The sequence below is a fragment of the Podarcis cretensis genome, assembly GCF_951804945.1.
Source record: "Podarcis cretensis genome assembly, chromosome: 8".
NCBI classification, from domain to species: domain Eukaryota; kingdom Metazoa; phylum Chordata; class Lepidosauria; order Squamata; family Lacertidae; genus Podarcis; species Podarcis cretensis.
The window spans coordinates 31,449,910-31,470,414 of NC_137177.1; the positions used below are offsets into that span (position 1 = coordinate 31,449,910).

Sequence of the window (20,505 nt, forward strand, 5' to 3'; positions counted from 1 at the left end):
GACAGTGTTCTCGAAGCTACAAACATGAGTCTGACCAAACTGCGGGAGGCGGTGGAAGACAGGAGTGCCTGGCGTGCTCTGGTCCATGGGGTCACGAAGAGTCGGACACGACTAAACGACTAAACAACAACCACAACCTAAGGGCCATTACCAAGAAGATTGCCTGGCTATCCCAACAATTGAATCCTTTTTGGATCCAGGAATTAGAAGGGACTCAGGCATGCAGCCTAACCCCCCACCCCCAAACTCACAACAACGTAGAGGTGGGAATCAAAACTGCCTTCCCCCACTTCGAAATCACATCATGCCAAATTCCTTCTTCTTATGCCAGGAGGTCCCCAACATAGCTGGAACTCTGAAGCAGGAAGTGCTGGGACTTTGTTATTAGATAGAAGACGAATAGATAAAACGCTGAACTCCTCTAAGAGGCTCATACAGCCACAGTTAATGACTTATTTTTCCCCACCCGACTCCACATTTCTCCTGTCAGCAATTCTATGTGAAACTGCACCATGTTAGCAATTCTCATACCAAAAAACACTAGGGGTGTGCACAGGCCCCAGGCTTCACCTTCAAAAAAATTCCTATGTTTGTTATTTGCTCTGTAGTTTGGGTTCTGAGCCATTGTGTCAAAATGAAACCCCGTGTTCCCTCTTCACTCTTTATGCGGTTCTAAAAACTCTTATAACGTTTTCCCCCATTTGGCAGAAATAAATGAAATTTGCCAACACAATAACTCCTCCAGAGTGGATTAAGCCTGCCAAATTGCAGACAAATAAGCTTAGAGACTTTTGTGAGGGGAATTAAAGTGATTTACTTTACTCCATGCTCCATATTAGGTCAATGCTTTTATTAGGCCAAGTAAAACACCAAAATCAATGTTAGTTTCACATTTTTGAGGGGAGCAGGGTTTGTTTCTTTCACTTTCTTTTCCTAAAATAATGAAGGGTGGCTGAGAAGCTTGTGTGTGTGTGTGTATGTGTGTGTGTATATATATATATATATATATATATATATATATATATTTGCAGCTTCCTGCTGGCTGTCTTGACTTTCCACATACTTTTTTTTAGTGGTGGGAGAGGATGCCCTTCAGTAGGCATTACAGGTGAAAATATACGGTACTTAGTACTGCCTGGGGTTTGATTGTCTGCTAACAATGATTAGGAGTTCTGGAGTATTTTTTTTTCCTCCCATGCAGAGCTGCAGATTATTATTTTTTTAAGTTAAATTAAACTTTTAACTTAAAAAAAGCCACAAACTCTTCTGCTTGCTCTGCTTTAACAAATGAAAATAAATAAATAAAATCACCAGAGCTCTTTAGTGCATCAAAGCCTATTGACCTAAAGCACTGGTTTTTCACCTTTGGGAGGGGTTCACGAGCACCTCCAAGAATCTGATTAAAGCTATGGACCCCCTCCTTAGAAAAATACAGATACAAAATATTGCATACATTTTATTTTATTACATGGGTTGCATCCAGTTTATGGGTGCCTAATCATGGATCCCCTAGGGTTAAAAACTCCTGAACCAGAGTAAAGGAACATAAGCATAGAAGAGGCACAGAGAGGCTGAACAGAGAAAAGTGAGGAGTACAGAACAACAGCCACATGAGGCTTTGTGTGGGCACAATGTTGACATTGTGGTTTGATTCAGAAAGGGGAAAAATAACTGTGGTTTGCCTTGTTGTCCAGTCCCAACACAGAGTGGTTGCACACACCGCCCCCCAGCAAACACTGGTATCCACTGTGTTTTGTGGAGGCTAAGGACATAGATGTACAGTGGTACCTCAGGTTACATGCGCTTCAGGTTACATACGCTTCAGGTTGCAGACTCCCCTAACCCAGAAATAGTGCTTCAGGTTAAGAACTTTGCTTCAGGATGAGAACAGAAATCATGCTCCGGCGGCGCGGCGGCAGCAGGAGGCCCCATTAGCTAAAGTGGTGCTTCAGGTTAAGAACAGTTTCAGGTTAAGAACGGACCTCTGGAACGAATTAAGTACTTAACCAGAGGCCCTACTATCATGGGCACTACCCAATAGATCACCCTTCACCAGGCCTTCCCTCACATTAAGTGCTGACAATTATTATTATTATTATTATTATTATTATTATTATTATTAATTTTATTTTATGGGGGAGGGCAATAAATAAGTCTGTTAGGTACTTCTGGAGCTCTAACCAGGAATCCCATGGCAAGTAAGTCTACCAGGACCCCCTGACAGGAGGGGACCCATCATAGGTCCCTTCACCCAAGACGCTTTCAGTCCTTAAGCCCCACCCACAGAGAAACCAACTACAGTCTGAAATGTGCATCCTCTTGCTCGGAAATTGGCAAGTTTTACAGGTTTTGTGTGCACTGACACAAACAAAGGAACCTCTTCCATTTGGTCTAGCTTTCCCCCATCTCATTTTGGATGCAGGAGGCTGGGATTCCTCAGACCAGACCTATGCAGACAAGTGACGCTCAAACTGTTCATTCAAAGTTTCTTTAGTGACATGTAGAAGGGACCAACCAGCATTTATGCAACTGGGAAAGTGCAGGGATATAGAGAAGTTGTTGTGTTTAAAAAAGAATAAGAGAAAAGGGAGATACCGTAAATCACAGTCTGTGTGGGATTCCATGGAATGGAGCCATAAACATTTATTGGAACAAATACGCTCCTAATTAGCCTTGTAGGATAGAGCAGTAGATTTTCCCGAAACACAGTTTTAAAAAATGTTTGGGATTCTACTCAGAATGTCTCAACAAATGAAACCGATTTGTAAAAAATGTTACTAGAAAAAAAGAGAGAGAGATTGCACATAGTTTGGAAACCAAGAAAATCTTTAACAAAAATACATTTTTAAAAAAAGAAAAAAGAAAGTTTTGGAGAACAAATTTCAAGTAAGAAAAAAGGGTTGGGCTGTTAAAGGGAAGTTCTACGTCTAGACAAAGCAGATGTGATGGGTATGTTTTGCAGTGGCTCTTGAATGTGAGTTGTGGACCGTGCAGCTTCTGGGTAAAATCAAATGCAAGGTCTCTAGGAGGTCTCAGGTGACCTGCCAGGGCTGTTTTAAGGATTAAAGGAATGTACGTATGTTAGGTGTAAAAGGTAAAGGTAAAGGTACCCCTGCCCGTACGGGCCAGTCTTGACAGACTCTAGGGTTGTGCGCCCATCTCACTTAAGAGGCCGGGAGCCAGCGCTGTCCGCAGACACTTCCGGGTCACGTGGCCAGCGTGACAAGCTGCATCTGGTGAGCCAGTGCAGCACACGGAACGCCGTTTACCTTCCCGGGGGTGCTTTCGAACTGCTAGGTTGGCAGGCGCTGGGACCGAACGACGGGAGTGCACCCCGCCGCAGGGATTTGAACCGCCGACCATGCGATCGGCAAGTCCTAGGCGCTGAGGTTTTACCCACAGTGCCACCCGCGTCCCTTTCATGTTAGGTAAGCTAGCCTTAAATGGGGTTTAAACTTGGGTTTATTGTGGACCCCCTCTAGCTGGGACCTGGCCTGAAACAAGATATCCTTGCTCCATGTGTGATGTAAGTACAGCATCCCTGGGAGATAGCCATCCAGCCTCTGCTTAAATACCTCCAGGGAAGGAGAACCCCCTTTAGCCATTTGTTAACAGCCCCTTACTATCAAGAACATTCCCCTAATGTTTAGCTTCAATCTGCTTCCCTGATGTTTAGGGTTAATGCTTTTAGTCATGGTTCATGCACCTATCATGAAGGCTAAACGTTAATGCTAAGTTCTCCCATGCCAATTGTCCCTGCTTTGGGGAAATTTTCTTCCTGTGCTCCTGCTTTATCACTGAAGCAGGATTTCTTGTGCAGTCATATCCCAGGTGCCAATTTTGGAAACAGAAACTCTTGTTTCTTTCTCTTATCCAGCTGGCTGGCAGAGGGGGTGGTTGTGGACAGGAGTGCGCTGGAGAAAAGCAGAGAGATCCAAGCGCAATTGACTTTGGAGTGTACATTCTTGCGGTGTAATTATCTCATCAGAAGTGGAGCTTGACTCAGTGAGCAGAGAGACAAAGCATCTTTAAATGAAGCCAGGCTGTGTTCCAAAAACCTGTAGGGGGGCAAGAGAGGAGGGAGATGGTGGGAGGGTTTAAAAAACCATAATAATAAAACTTCCTGCAGTGGTCAGGAGGACGTGAGCCAGGGATTGGAGAAGCAATTGACGGGGCTTCCCTGCACGCAGACACGGAGTGCTTGAAGGCTGTCTCCCGTCACACTTCTTCAGAGGAAGGTGCAATAGGTCACAGCGTGGGACTGAAGGAGCTCAGATACACAGGAAAGCTTTCTGAGGCAGGACTGGAATATGAGGAGCTGGGGAGCACTGGCATATCTCTTCTTCTTCTTCCCTGTTTGGGCAGGGGTGAATCCAGTGGTTCTAGGACTTGGCCCCCATGTGAAGGGGAAGGATGCTCCTGCAAGGCACCTCCAGCACCAGCTGCAGCATGGCTCCTGCACCTACACTTTCCTGCTGCCAGAGCTTGGGGGCTGTGACTCGCCTGCTGCCGAATACCAGGTTTCCAACTCACTCCAGAGGGATGCTCCCTCCCTAGCCGAGGCCAAGTGGCCAGTAAAGAGGCTTCAGCAGCTGGAAAACATCATGGAAAATAACACCCAGTGGCTACAGAAGGTAAGACCAGGGGCTTGGATCTGCAAGGGACTGTCATGTCCTCCTAGGCTGTGCATACACCATACATTCAAAGCACATCCCACCACCCTAAGAATCCTGAGAACTGTAGTTTGTTGAGGGTGCTGGGAATTATAGCCCTGCAAGGGGGTAAACTACATTTTCCAGGATCCTTTCTGTGTGCTTTAAATATATTGTGTATATATGGCCTTAGATCAGTGGTTCCCAACCTTTTTTTGGCCATGCCTCACCTAAGTATCTCAAAAATCCTGATTCCCTCCACACACCCCGTGACATATAATTCTTATTATTCAAAAAGTGAACTCCTGTTCATGTGGAGGAAGCCTAAAAGGCCATTAACTGTTAATAACTCATTATGGGGTTTCCGTATAGCCTCCTATCCATGCACTGACTGGACCTAGATCTACTTTGCTTCAGGAAGGTTGCAGCATCATACCTCCAGTCCCCTTGTGCAGCAGAATCAGGGGAGATCTATATAAGTCATCTGCAGAGATCCACAAAGAACACAGTCAGGTGGGGAGATCTCCTGTACAAGCTCCATTAGCATTAATGAATGCTGCTTAAGAGACTGGCATAGCTGAGTGTGGTGTGAACATGCACCTAGAGTGTCACAATGTGACTGAAAGACTGAGTTGTGAATTGGAAAATCTCTTTGAATCTTGCTTTTGCCTTGAACTAGGAATGGGTGAATCCGTCAATTTCAGTTTACCTCGGTTTATCATTTTTTCACTCTTCAGTTCTCTACAGTTTATGATTTTTTTAAAAAGGCTGCATGAATACCCACCAGCATTTTAGTATTTCTCCTAATATGCACATCTTTGTGTGCAATTTTGCCAAATATATATGTTTTTTACGAAGCAACTTCCCCTAATATAATGCATTTTTATGCACACTTTACTCTTCAGCCATGGATCAGGACCCACAGGCAGGTCACAAAGTCACACCAGGTGGGTCACAGCAAAGCTGTTGATGCCATGTTGGATTCTAGCTTAGGCTGACCAAAGAAGCACAATGTGCATGTCTGGGCCAGAACACATTCTTCTGATCAGATGCTTTTTGTCAATTTCCACAAGTGCTGCAATGTGGCAAGAGAAAGGCAGAATATCTATCATCTATCTATCTATCGCTATCTTTTTGGCTACCTACATTCTCATGCCTTTCTCCTGCCACACTGTGGGGCTAGTTTTCATTTAGTAGTAAGGCTAAGGTAACAATATGTATATTGCTCTGATTTTCCATTTTAGGGTTAAACAGCATGCATTATTAGCACAATTAAATCTAAATCAAAAGTATAAATGTGAATGCTTCACCTACAAAGCAACCTGCTGATCAAGGTACCGGAGCATACTAGGTATTCCCCCCCCCCCCAGTCAGTTGGCAACCCTAATCTAAAACAGTGGCGGATGTGACTCAGGAATATGCAGTAAGATGACCACAGTGACTCCTCTGCTTGTAACCTCATCCAACATTTTAACGATTAATCAAGAGCAGGCACTTTCCCCACAGTGAGTGTGCATGTGCCTCTGTCATTTTCAAATTGCTTTATTGCTGCTCTTGTTCTTAAAATAACAGTGCAACTGGCTTTTCAGCTATGCACATGCAGAACAGTGGTGGGGAAGAAGAATGTCAGATGCAAAAAGGGGGGAGAGGGGGCAATGTACTTTAGGAATGCATTGCATATACTGCTCTCTTTCCAGCCTAGCATTTTGATATGCATGTGGACATTTTCATGACTCTGTAATTATATAATTTTAAATACACTCTCTTGAAAGGTCTCAGTACAGGCCCGGTAACTAGAAAGTGACCGTCCGGTGGCATTAATATCCTTAGATACCCATGTGGCAGTTGCTCTCCCTGCCAGAAAACTATTCTCCTTTGCTTCAGCTGTTTGAGGGCAGCAGGCAGAAGATGCTTTCTTCAGGATGAGAAAAAGGTTTAGGATGGAAGAGTGGTTACACATGAGCATTCCACATGGAGGTATCTATCAGCTATGGAGACCCGACTGCATGCATTGGGTTGACCCTGAGGTCTACAACCATCATATTTCTTTAAGAAGAGGGCAGGGAAGGGTGAAATGATTGTTGTATGTTCTGTCAGGGCTGGCCCACTCATGAGGCAAGGTGAGGCGACTGCTTTGGGCAGCAGGATTCACAGGGGCAACAGATCCAGCCTCCAAGGAACGCATTGCCTGCTGCTGCAATGGTATAACCAACAGCTACAGTGTACTCCTTGGAGGATGGATCTGTTGTGTCATCAGCAGCCCGCACCCCAATGCCACCTCTACAGCAGCCTCTTGGGATATCCTAGGGATTGCATGCACTTAGCGTGAGGTTGGTTTGATTCCCCCCTTGTTCCCAAAATAGATCTTTATCCCCCCGACATGTTCATTCACTCCATATTCCCTGGTGGGGGGAGCATTTTGTGGTTTGCCTTGGGTGCCAAAATGTCTTTAGCCAGCCCTGGATTTTGCTCTGGCAATACCCCACTGGCAAGTGAAAGCTAAGATAGTCTTTGGGACCATTAGCAAATCTGGGTCCAGACAGCTCCCTAACTGCGCCCCCTCCGCAACCTCTGGCGCCAAGCCTGCTCTCTAATTACAAGTTTTTGGTCGGGCAGTCTTGTTTCCAAAGGACTCTACTTCCTGCCCTGTTTTATTTTGTGACACTCAGAACAATCTGTCCGCCCTATAATTCTTGCCCATTAGCCAGCACTGCAGTAACCAGTAGCCTTTAACTATAGAAATGAGAGAGCTTTGGGGGCCTTATTAGACAATGCTCTTAAAAACATTTGAAGGTTCCCGTTCTCTGGGGTTTATTGGAAAAGTCTTCCTCTTCATCAGGAAATCTTCTAGAATCAGTAGGAGGCTAGAGATAAAACAAATGTATTTGGGGGAGATATTCTGGAGCGAATCACGTACCTTGGCCATGTATGTTTCTAAGTTGTGTAGGAGGAACTGCTTTCACTGGAGATTAATTTTGCTACCTTAAAAAAGGAACATGTCATTTTAACATTCATTTTGACAGGTTTGAATCATAGGTTGCCTTTCTGTATGCTGCTCACCCCTTCTCAGTTCTGGCAATATTACTTTACACCTAACACAGCAGTGGCTTGAGTCCAGCTCCCATCAGCCTCAGCCAGGACAGTCAGGGATGATGGGAGCTGTAGTCTAACAGCATCGGTTGGGTCACAGCTTCTCTTCTGTTAAGAGGTGGGATCTGGATCAGCATTTCCTCAGCCAATCTAAAACCAGACCTATGGAAGGCTCCTGACTTTCATTCCACCAGCACTGAACTGGGTCTGGAAGCTAATAGGAAAAAGTGCAGATGAGCCAAAATAGGAAGGCTGCAGTCCATCGGTCTGCAAAGAGCTCCAAAAGGCTCTCCAAACTAAGGGTTTATCCACACATCAGTTCATCCTGTAAGTTATTCTGTTTGTCCCGTGATTTCTGGTCATGGGTCCAAGAGGTTTTAGTTTTGTCCCTCTGTTTTCCCCGGGAAAACCCCCTGTTTACTGCTGCACCAGAACAAATACCATTCCACGGAAACCCATTGATATCTGTTACAATTCAGCAGTAAACAGCAGGTTTTCCTGGGGAAAGCAGTGGGGCAAAAAAACTCACTAAGATTTCTGGTCTTGTGCCTAGAAATCACGTGACAAACTAAAGTGTGGATGAGCTCTAATGAGCAACAAAATGGCAAATTACCGTATTTTTCGTCCCATAGGACGCTCCGTCCCATAGGACGCACCTAGTTTTTTTGGGGGGAAATAAAGGGAAAAAAAATTCCTTTATTTCTCCCCCAAAACCAGGTCAGGTCCCCGCTGTCCCCCGAGCTTGTGGGGCTGGCCAATGTCTGCCTGGCGCAAGGGGCGCTCTGCTTCAGAGCTCCCGCAGAGCTCCCTGTCGCGAATTCCTCACGGCGCTTTTTAGCGAAACGTTCAGAGTCCCAGGTTTTTCCAGTGCAGTCTTTTTAATGTGAGCTATATACAGGTATTTACAAAAACAGTCCATACGGAGTACCTGCTCCTTAAGGCAAACGAATACTCTCCACCACAGCACAGCACAACCACCACAACTACTGTTGAACAGGCTTCCCTTTTTAAAACAGGTGATAGCCAATCACATTAATCACATTCCTGCTGAGTCACTCTGACACAGCACTTCACAGAGTATTGCATCAGCCTGTTGAAGCCTGCAGACTTACTCAGTATCCTGCGAATCCCAACACTCCCCACGCTGCGGATGTCTGCCCGGCGCAAGGGGCTCTCTGCTTCAGGGTGCCCTGCGTGCCGGGCGGCAGGCTGCTATCTGCAGCGTGGGAAGTTCCCGCAGGGCTGCCCAGGCTGCAGATGTCTGCCGGGCGCACGGGGCGCTCTGCTTCAGGGCGCCCCGCGCGCCTGGTGGCAGGCTGCTATCCGCAGCCTAGACAGCCCTGCGGGAACTCCCGCAGGGCTGCCTAGGCTGCAGATGTCTTCCCGAAGCGCCGGGCGCTCTGCTTTTGGGGCGCCCAGCACTCCGGGAAGCAGGCTGCTATCCGCAGCCTAGACAGCCCTGCGGGAACTCCCGCAGGGCTGCCTAGGCTGCGGATGTCTTCCTGAAGCCTGGAGAGCGAGAGGGGTCGGTGCACACCGACCCCTCTCGTTCTCCAAGCTTCAGCGAAAGCCTGCATTCGCCCCATAGGACGCACCCAGATTTCCCCTTCATTTTTGGAGGGGAAAAAGTGCATCCTATGGGGCGAAAAATACGGTATGTTCAGTGTAGGTGTAAAATGATGCTCATATCTCACCCTTTTAGAATATACGGCATACAGTTCTAGTTGCCTCATCTCAAAAGGAGGTAAGGAAGTAGAAAATATAAGTTAAAAGATAAGGGGGTTTTTAATTGCGGGGGAAGACAACTGAGAGGCAACACAATAGAGGTTGACTGAATTATGGAATAGGTTGTATGAAGAAAGGGAAGAAGAAGAAGTAGTTTGCAATAATAGGAAGTCCAGTGGGGAGGGGGCGAATCTGGTGGGATGATCATGTTTGTACATGTGTTGGCCAAATCATCTGCATAAACAGAGAGGAAAGAAAAAAATATTATGCAAAGAGCTTCTGAGAACTGAAAGCCAAATATAAATCTCATTGTTTGCAAGGAAACATCTTTTAGTTTTAAAAAAATCAGACAACCATTGTTGAAAATAAGCCATGGGAAACTGTTTTCATGCTGATGATCTGAAACTGCTGTGCAATCATACACATGTGCTGCTTTTGTTTTGGCAGAGAGGTTTATAGGGTGGTCATGTTGCCGATTATCAGGAACATAGTTTCCAGGTGCCAAAATGTACTTGTAAATATTGGTTAATATTTTACACAGTGATTTGAAGAGTGAAGATGTGACATTAATTCTGCACACTTTTCTTATGCAAATAGCAGTAAGTCTCAGTTGGTCCCAGGACTGTGGGGCAAATAAGAAGGGGGAGTCTGACTCCACACTATAGCACCACATTTATAAGCACAGGTCCGGGCTTTCCAGGTCCAAGCGGTTGCTTTTTTGTCTCAGTGAAAACCCACATTTTACTGCTGAATTGGAGCGAACAGCAGTCAGGCTTTCCACAAGACACTTGCCTGCCCTAAGTGATTGCTAGACAAGTTGCTAGACAAAGCTTCAGGTAAATGAAAGAACAGGGGTGAAAATCAAGGACATCACAAATATAAGCTTAGAAAATTAAGCCCCACATTTTCAGCTATAAACTAAGGTTGGCATAGATCTTCCATTGGTTTTAGGGAAGAAGAAAGCAACCTAGAAGTTGGTCTGCTTCCATTTTTCGGAAGTCATGGTGCATGTGTGATGGAGTATTAAGTCCTCCTCCTAAGTACAAACTTTTATGATCTCTCTCTCTCCCCCCCCCGCCCACTCACTCATAAACAGCTGGAGAACTATATCCAGGATAGTGTGAGAATGGAAACATCTGACAACCACATCAGTGCTGTGCAGAATCACACAGCGGCCATGTTGGAAATTGGCACCAGCCTTCTGAACCAAACGGCTGAGCAGACTCGCAAGCTCACTGATGTAGAGATGCAGGTAAGCTGGGCGGCTATTTAGGGAAGACAGAGCAGAGAACTCTGAACCCCTCTTTTCTCCACTTCAGATCACTTGTGATTATTTTTTCAGGAGCCCTTGTATTTCTTGCCAACGTGGATTCTACAGGCAAGCAGTTGTTACAGACAATTAAATGGGCCATGGAGGTTGGTCCATTAGGGAAAATGGGGCACTGCCCCACCAAGCTCAGTCTGCCTCCAGCCACCACCCCCCCACCTCAACACTCCCTTACTCGCAACCAGTGTGAGAGGTGACACTGGCTGGCTTCTTCCTCCTCAGTGCTGCCTTTGTGAAATTCAGCAAGGTGGATGATGTGGACAAAATTAGTTGGCTCCACCTATAATTTGCTCTGGCTCCGCCTACTTTTTGCCTCTCTACTTCCCTCCCTTACTGTTGAGCTGCTTGTTTTCCCCTCTACTCTCACCAACCAGGTTTTCACCCAGACCTCGCGGCTAGAAATCCAAGTACTGGAAAACTCCCTTTCTACCAACAAGCTTGAGAAACAGCTGCTGCTGCAGACTCAGGAGATCAGCAAACTTCAGGAGAGGAACAGGTCAGAGCTGTGCTTGCTTTGTGCAGAACAAATCAAGGCAAAGTAACAGAATCCACGCATGTTTGTGTAATTTTACTCTGGTTGCAGAATTTTTGATGTCTAGCTGTCAGGCCTGGCCATGTCACGAGACACACTGAGCAACTTGCCTCAGGTGGCAGACTGGGATGGGCAGCAGCCTCTGCTGGACTGCCAGAATGAGCATGCCCCTTTGCCACTCACTGCTTGCCACTCAAGCTCCCATGATCAGCAGCCGCTTGGCAAGATACTGTTGAAACCTTGCAAGACTTATTAGCAGTGTCTGCAGTAAGTATTAGCTGATGACACTGTGAGGTGGGGTAGCAGGAGGGTCCTAGGTCGTCTCAGGTGAGAAAGAGCAGGCAAGTTAATATAGGAACAGGTGATTCTTCAACTGTCTTGGTACCAAACCCCTGATCATGTATTTTGTATCTTTCATAGATTGCTAACTACCTTGGGTACACTTTCTAAGACAGAAAGGTGGGGTATGAGTGTTTTAAAGGAAATAATACAATTAATATTGCTGGCCTGTATGTGGAGGATTCCCATTATCCTTTCCCTTCCCTAGCTTCCTAGAGAAGAAGGTCCTGGCTATGGAGGGGAAACGTGAGGAAGAGCTTCAAGGCCTCAGGTCTGAGAAACAGGAAATGCAGAGGTTGCTGTCCAAGCAGGTGGACCTCGTTGGGCATCTGGAACAGCGTCTGGGTGCTGCCCTGGTCAACAACACAGTCCTCCAGAGACAGCAGGCCTCCCTGGCAGAGACTGTGAAGCTCTTGATAGGCTTGGTGTCCCAGTGCAACCGTAAGTAACTGTTTTCCCTGAAGTGATTTTTTTCCCCAGGGCAATCCTGCTCTACTTATTCAGTGCACTTTGGGGCTGGTGTCAAGGGCTGACATCTGGCCCACATCCCAGTAGGGAGCCTGTTGATGTGAGCTCCTGAGACCTGCTGCAGTGAGGAGGAGACTACCTGAGGGTGTGTGTGTGTATGTGTGTGTTGCCCAAGGGCACAGCTGAATGCTTCTGTCTGCACTCCTAAAATCCCTGGGAATCATCCACTGCAGACAAACAACTACAAGGAGATGGCTTCCTATTTGGTTGGCCACTGTGAAAGCAGGATACTGAATGAAATGGGCCTTTGGCCTGATCCAGCAGGGTTTTTCTTATGTTTTTAACTTTCTGAGTCTATGCCTACAAAAATGCATGCATGGGCATTGCACAGATTGAAGACAGCTATACTGAAAGCACCTCTTTGTCTGACTCTTGCAGACATTTCTCACGTCCGCCCAGAAGAGCAGAAGACATTCAAGGACTGTGCAGTTGCATACAAATCAGGGTTCACCGCCAGTGGCATCTACACACTGCAGTTCCCCAACACTACGGCCACCGCAAAAGTGAGTGCAGGCATCAGGGCCTAGACACACTAAGAATGGGGGCCCTGTGGCCCATCAGATGTTGCCGGACTCTCAGCTCCCATCAGCATCACCAACAGTCAGGGATGATGGAAGTTGTAGTCCAGCAACATCTAGAGGAACATCTAGGAAGTGGGTGGTGGATTGTGTTAAGGGATGCTCTGTTACTCCTTTGCACCTATAGATGGACAGTTCCAGGCAAAGATGCAGAGTCCCTCTTAGGAAGAATTGTGTGCACACCCCTCTGAATTCCCTAGAATGTAGAAATCCTCCCTCCCTCCTGAAGCTCACTTTCCCACAGCACTTTTCTCCACATATCCTCTCTCTTAAAAAACAACAACACAACAACAACCAACCCCCAGGGCTCTGAAACTGGAAGTGAACCTGCACCTGAGAAACTCACAATCTGTGGGTTCTTTGTCCAGCTCTGAATATGAGGTGTTAATGGATGGTGCAGAATTGGAAGAGTTGTTGTCCCTTAGGGCACAGCTGAGGAACCTCAGGCCCAGCTGCAGCTTCTGGACATTTGTGAAGTTTCCCTTCCATTAATGTACTGCACTCCTTGCAGGTCCTCTGCGACATGGAGACCAGTGGAGGCGGCTGGACTGTAATCCAGCACAGGACGGATGGTTCTGTTGACTTTCAGCGCACCTGGAAGGAGTATAAACAGGTAAGGAAGCAGGTGGGCAGAGTAGTTTATCTCTTTTAAGGACCAGAGATATACTTGATTTTTTTTTAAAAAAGAGTTTTAAATCTAGCAGAGGCAGGTTCACTTAATTGCTTATGCCTGTGGCAGCTGCTGATACGATCCTGTGCTCTTCCATATGTCCATGACAAAACCTATTCCAGCACCTATTGCACAGAAAACGAGTCAGACTCCGATGCAGTGAAACCACCTGCACAACTTCTGCAACTACTTTTTTATGTCAGCTCCAATTGTGCAACTAATTTGTATACCAGATCTGTCTTTTCCCCTTTGAAGTGTCTCCTCCAATTTACTATGCTTATGGCAGCCATCAACATTTCTCATTGTCTTTCAAGTCCTGTCCACTGCTAGCCAGCCAGGGGTGTGTGGGTGTGTCTGTGTGGGTGTGTTCCAGCATAGTGGGTTAAGTGGTCATAAATCTCAGTGGGACTTGCCTAGGACAGCTTTGTAAATAAATTGGTGTTCAAATGGGCCTTCTTCCATTTCTCTTTGAAACTGTTTGAAGTGTGACTCTACTACTCCCAGTGAGTGGGCAGCAGCAGAGCAAGCCGATGAAGTGCCTGGGGCAGTGTACGTCCAGGGGTGGGGTGAGCCGAGGCAGGATGTTCCGTGGGGCCTCCGAGGAGTCTGCCTGCCTCCTCCCACCCAGCTGTCCTACAGCCAGTGTGCATAAGCCACTGCGTCTCTCCCAGGAAAGACACATGGTTCAGGTGCACTGCAGTGGGTGCCGCCCAGCATTTTGTCACCCCCCTCAATGGTGACACCCGGGGCGGCCCGCCCCCCACTGCACCCCCCTTCCTCCGCCCCTGGATGGGTATACATGTAAAGGATCTCTCATATGAAAATGTTGGGGCCAGCAGGCAGGGATCGGTAGAGGGGGCTGAAAGCAGAGTTATTTGGATGATGATGAGTAAAATGAAAGTAATATCAAAAATAGGCTAGCCAACACAAAATGACAAATGAAGGTAATGAAGGTAATAGACAGGACAAAAGGGTAAGAAAAACCCTTTAATGGATAGAAAACCACATTGCCATCCTCAAAATTTGTAAAAAATAAATAAATCAAAATGGAACAAACAACCCACCCACCCACCAACTCCGGGTCTAAACTATTAAAGTCTAAACTATTAAAATACCAAAAGAATGAGTGGGCCTTTCAAGTTGAGGCAAGTTGTGAGGGAGAAAATAAATTACAGCAAGGTATAATTGCATAAGGTAAACCAAAGAAAAACCTTTGTTTGTTGAGAATACTGGTGCAGCAAGACCCTGGTGGGGTACTTACCTTAAGTTTTACAATTAGTTCTGGGGGGGGGGTGAATTGAAGTGATTTGCAGAAATGTCACATTTCTCATTTACTAGCAAGCAGTGGCGTAGCGTGGGGGGTGCAGGGGGGGCCGGTCGCACCGGGCGCAACATCTGGGGTTAGGGCAAATCCACAGGTTAGGGGGCACAAATTACTTGCCTTGCCCTGGTTGCTGACAACCCACACTACGCCACTGCTAGCAAGGGTCATTTGCGAGTAGAATGAGAAATGAGCCGATTTTGCACTAGGAAAATCTGAAAGTGAGTGAAATCAAACTTTCCTGCAAGTTCAAACCCTAGTAAGGAGTAGGCTAGTTTCTCACAGAAAATGAGAAGAATAGAACCTGTACGTTTTGCTTCATATCTCAGGTTCTACAAATGCTAGAAACTATTTAAAAAGAAGCAGAGGTAGATTGCAAATGGTGGCTTCTATCATTAGTAACTTCCAAATGGAAACTTCTTGTTTGTTTTGGAGGAACATTTGGTCCTCTGAATCCCTACCTGCAATTTGAAGTGGTACAGTCCTGACACAGGTTCACCACCTTAGTAGAAGCCAACCAGGTTGATTACCAGCTGGGATTCCCGCCCCCCCCTCCCCGCAATCTCTGCCATACCAGACCAGGCGGGCTCTATAGCCTCGGCTGAGCCTTTATGTGGTTCATTTGTGAACTGCTTTCCCTAAAATATCTCTAAGCAATTTCAAAGTAAAAGCATGAATAAAAAGAGTTAGAAACATTGTCTAAGAGGTGAGACAGTCTTCTGTAACTTCTGTGATGTGCTGTATCAGGACTCTATTAATCTGTGCTTCCTCTGACATTTCTGTGTTTTTATTGCAGGGCTTTGGGTCCCCACCTGGAGAGCATTGGCTGGGCAATGATTTCATCCACTTACTCACCACACAAACTTCCTACTACCTTCATGTCAAACTCCAGGACTGGGAAAACAATGAGGCCTATGCCTTGTATGACCACTTCCATGTAGGGCCTGAGGAGCATAACTACCGGTGAGGAGCTTATTTCCTTGTGGTGCTAAAATAAGCACCTTATTCAGGCAGGGAACAGGCTCCATGGCTGCTGACTGGCCCTAGTCCATGAAGGTCAGTTGAAATTTCAGGCCTAGCACCACCACTAGTCCTACTCAGGAAGTGCTCTGGAAAGGTCCAGCCCTGAATCCTACCAAACTTGCTGGACTCCAATTTAAAAATAAAACACAATTTTAAAAACCTCTTGGTGTTATTTCTTGGCGCTAGAACACCAGATTTTGTGTTTCAGCCCTCCAACCAAATAATGTATACACAAATGTGCATATTAGGGGCAAGTGTATTTTATTCAAAACTGTATTTAAAAAAAAGTTTATATTAGGTGAAATTTGCACTTAAGATGCTGGTGAATTTTCATGTGGACTAAAATACTAATAATTGCAAACTGTTAAGGAACTGTAGAGAACTGAATTAAGATTGGGGGAAATGAGAAACTGAAACTGTCCCAATTCGTCCATCCCTAGTTACATCTAATTTGGCCCTAAAACAACAGTGTAGGACTAAGAAAGAGGTTGGGATAAGGGTTTGGGCACACCTTACTAAATGGTCTGCTCTGGACCGAAAGCATTCAGCTCTGTTAACACTGATTTAGAACTACAGTGGTACCTCGCAAGACGAATGCCTCGCAAGACGAATGCCTCGCAAGACGAAAGAGTTTTCCGTTTTTTGAGTCGTTCCGCAAGACGAATTTCCCTATGGGCTTGCTTCGCAAGACGAAACGTCTTGCGAGTTCTTGCGAGCTTGTTTCCTTTTTCTTAAAGCAGCTAAGCCGTTAATAGCTGCTAAGCCGCTAATAGCCATGCTTCGCAAGACGAAAAAACCGCAAGACGAAGAGACTCATGGAACGGATTAATTTCGTCTTGCAAGGCACCACTGTACTGAGAGCTGCTGGTAGCCATGCAAGTGCATGACCTCAGGTAGGAAAGAGATCTTCCTGGATTGCAGGAAAACAGGGATACACATAGTGCAGAGATAAACAAAACGAGCAAACCGCTTGCTTATGAGACTGATGGCACAGCCCTACCACATTCAGACTTTTTGAAATAAACATTTCACCTAATGCCAAGCAAGTATACCTTGTTTCATATTTCAGAGGAGAGGCAACCAACAGAGCATTGTAGCTGACAATGGTACGTTCCCCCTTTTGCCCCTGCAGGCTTTATGTCGGGAGATACAGTGGCACAGCTGGTCGCACGAGCAGCCTTAGTCCCTCAGGGACAGACTTCAGCACCAAGGACGTCGACAACGACCACTGTGCATGCAGGTGTGCACAGATGGCAGGTGGAGGTAATGAGCGGAAGGGGAGGGGAAGTGTGTGCCACACAACTCCTATATTGTGTTGCAAATCCATATGCCTCAGAGCACGGGTGACCAATCTGCTTGGGAAGAGTGACTTGAGGGGGGTTGCTTCAGGGTTTATGGGCAGAGTACCCCAAGGTTCCCTGTTCTTTCTCTTTTTCCTCCTCCCTCTGTCTCCAGGCTGGTGGTTTGACGCTTGTGGACCCTCCAACTTAAATGGCATTTATTACCCGCCCAGCCCTGGCATGAACAGGTACAATGGCATGAAGTGGCACTACTGGAAAGGCCCCAGTCACAGTCTGAAGGTGACCACCATGATGATCCGCCCTGTAGATTTCAGAGAAGAATAAGAGGAGCTCGCCATGTGGCTGAGATGGACAGGCTCCAGCAAGATCAACTGAAACTCAAATGCAGCGTTGTGTCTCTCTCCAAACTTGTGCAATATCAAAGGGGGTGTACTTTCTGGGAGCCAAAGAACATCACTGTACTTGATATTGGTGGCCACAGGGGGCACTAACCACAGAAGAAGCACAAGGTATATATCCCAGATGCATCCTTGCCTGTCCTGTGTATATAAGGAACTCCTTTAAAGTCCAGAATCCTGAGGCTGAAAATGGCTTGACTTTTAACAGGAGGCCTGGGGAGGGTGTGTGTAAGAGAAAGCATTTATGGCTTGAAAACATTCAGGTGCTGCAGGAAGAGCTGAGCTAGACTTTCTGGAGTCAGGCAGAAACCTCTTCTGCACTCTCTGTGGCTCCTGGTTTACACCTCCGTGAGCAGGGTAAATTAGGATAATATGTCCATGTGTACTTAATAATTCAGTTGGGAGGACAATGCACTCACTGTTTTGTGTGCCTTTAACGGTAAGTTTGAACCTTTCTTACAAACTTGCCCCATGTATGGCTGGTAGATTTCTCAACCATCCCTTAGTGTTCTATGCAAAATGTTATTGACTCTCGCTGGCAGATGAAGGCAGAAGTTGAAGCGTTTAATTTTTTCTTACTCCACACTTAACTCTGTTGTGAATTGTGTGCTGATGTGTGAGTATGCACACGTATGTAATCTAACAAACAACTAAACAGTGCTAGATTCAAGTGGATTCTGCAACCTAAGAAGCTAAGAACATAAGAAGGGCTTTGCTGCCTGAGACTGAAGGTCCATCAAGTGCACCAGCCTGTTTCATACTGTGGCCACCTCGGGAACCTGGCAGGCAGGGCATGAAGGCAGAAGCCCCCTCCTTTTGCTGTATTCCAGCATGTGATCCTCTTGGCTATATCGCCTCTGGAGTCATATAGCTATGCTCTTTAGTCATTGATAGCCTTCTCCCTTATGAATCTGTCTTGTCTCCTTTGCCATGAATTTAATTCTGTGTTATGTGAAGAAGTTTTTTTTTTTTTTGGGGGGGTTGCCTCCCCAATCTATTCTTACCACATTCTGTCTCATCTCAGAAGCTAAGCAGGCCCAGACAGTGCCCAGATGGGGAGGATCAATTGAGAGTCCTGAGTAATCTGGAATCTGCTGCCGCTGCCAATTGGTTTCACTGAATAACTACAACTTCTAATATGGGGCAGCGAGCCTTTGGACCTCTAGCTATTGTTGAATTGCAACTCCCATCACCCCTGGCCATTGGTCAGGCTTGCTAGGGCTTATGGGAGTTGTAGTTCAGCAATATCTGGCTGGTTAAAGTTTTCCTACTACAGTACTATGGCAGGGGAGATATATTCTCTGTTCACTTTCTTCAAAGCATGCCTAATCTTAGAAATATTATGTCCTCCTTTAGAACTTCCCCACCAACAACAACTATAAGCCCCAAATTCTGCAAACTTTCCTTTTTGGGAAAGAGCCTCCGTTTAGATCACGATAGCTGTCCTTTTCTGCACCAGTTCTCCTCTACAAAGGGGTGATCAGAATTGTGGCCAAACTACCTTACATCAAACCATTGTGATACTCAGCATTTGCTTTTTCCTTCAGCTGCAAACATAAAATTAAAATGTAAAAATGTGCCTGAGAACCATCACCTGCAATTCAGATGAAATAAGATATTGGTGCTAAGGTTTCACCATCAAATGCTGAATAGCTTGCGGCAATAACTCTTGATTGAGATAGCTACACCCGTTCAGACTTGTAAATGTTTATAAAAAGAAAGCTGTCCAGCTCAGAGACATTAGAAGCTCGAGAGAACTTCTGGGTATACAGAATGGCCTCTGGTTGAAGGATAATACATATTCTTTTGTAAACTGTTTATGAGTTTTCTGTTGAGTAAGTGGTATATAAATTTTGTTAAATGAAATGGGGGGGGGGGAAATATAATTTCTACCCCTCAAAAATTCTCTTGGCACTTCTGTAGCAGAGGAAATATTGCTTAGAAATCTCTGCACCCTCCACATTCCCACAACTACTACCTTTGCTCCCAGGGTCTGGTATGAATTAAAAGAACAAGTCATTGTTAAAGGCAGAAGCTGGTATGTCACACTAAATCAGGGGTGGATAATCCCTAGTTTTGAGGACCTGATCAGAACCCAAGCAAATTTTGTTGCCTTGTCCTCCAGACCCAACCAATTTAGCTCACTGATGCAAAACAAATAATGGTTTGAAGTAGACACAGTAGCATTGGGGTGGGGAGAGCCCAGGGTCCCGATAGGGATGCAAATCCCCTTCTTTTGAGTCAAAGTAGTAAGATGGGGAGAAAACCAGAACCTGAAAATACTGCCATCACCTCGTTGGACATGTCACTTTGACAGCCTAGCAGTCCCACCAGCTGCCACTGCCAAAGGCCTATCTGGTCCATCCAGGATGGTGCTAAGGATAAGAGCAGACCAGTGAGAAAAATCACTATACTTCTACTGCACAGTGATTCCATCCCCAAAGATTTCCCTTTGTCCAAAGACTCATTATCACCTTGCTGTACAAAGGCCAATTGTTTGGGAAGCAACCACATGTCTGGAATCAAGTTTCAGCTCGATTCAAACTTCAGTGTATTGTAGAAGTTTGTTCCTATCTTAATTTCAATGCTTTTAAAAAAGAGATTTATTAGAGCCAGTAAAGAGGGTGGAGGAATATAATGGAGGCCAATAAAAATGCTATCAGGTTAGAGATTTGGAGGTTCCTTTAATCTTCATCTGGCGACTAGCAGGCTTGGAGAAAGTATATACAGTATACAGTGATGGGGTTTGGTTTTTTGTGGTGGGGGAAATTGAGTTTGCATTATGATGATATGGTGTTAGACTGGTGTTAGACTGTATACTCTAGCTTAAAAGAAATATCTCCTAGCTAATCAGTATTTGATCACTAACCTGTTTTTATCTGCAGGTAGATATATTTTGGGTTGCATTTGCCTAGCTTCTACTCCTCTGAGGAGACATGTTGAAATTAGTGGGCATAAGTTAGTCATGCCCATTATTTTCAATGGGTCTATTCTGAGTAGAACTTAGTTGGATACACCCTT

The 20,505-nt window shown here is 45.8% G+C and overlaps 1 protein-coding gene across 2 annotated transcripts in view; it reads left to right on the forward strand.

Moving 5' to 3' along the window:
- The window catches only part of LOC307222459 (angiopoietin-2-like), a 31,987-nt gene extending 13,828 nt beyond the window's left edge, over nt 1-18,159 (forward strand). The window contains exons 2-10 of one of the 2 annotated variants that reach the window (XM_079987754.1): nt 4,366-4,634; nt 10,564-10,719; nt 11,169-11,290; nt 11,874-12,106; nt 12,572-12,696; nt 13,283-13,384; nt 15,559-15,725; nt 16,918-17,048; nt 17,241-18,159. In XM_079987754.1, the coding sequence (XP_079843880.1) occupies nt 4,605-4,634; nt 10,564-10,719; nt 11,169-11,290; nt 11,874-12,106; nt 12,572-12,696; nt 13,283-13,384; nt 15,559-15,725; nt 16,918-17,048; nt 17,241-17,410 (1,236 nt within the window). In that variant the 5' untranslated portion in view covers nt 4,366-4,604 and the 3' untranslated portion in view covers nt 17,411-18,159. Of the gene's footprint in view, nt 1-4,125; nt 4,635-10,563; nt 10,720-11,168; nt 11,291-11,873; nt 12,107-12,571; nt 12,697-13,282; nt 13,385-15,558; nt 15,726-16,917; nt 17,049-17,240 lie in introns of those variants that run through there. The other variant, XM_079987753.1, reaches the window with a different exon arrangement.
- The last annotated feature ends 2,346 nt before the right edge of the window (nt 18,160-20,505 follow it).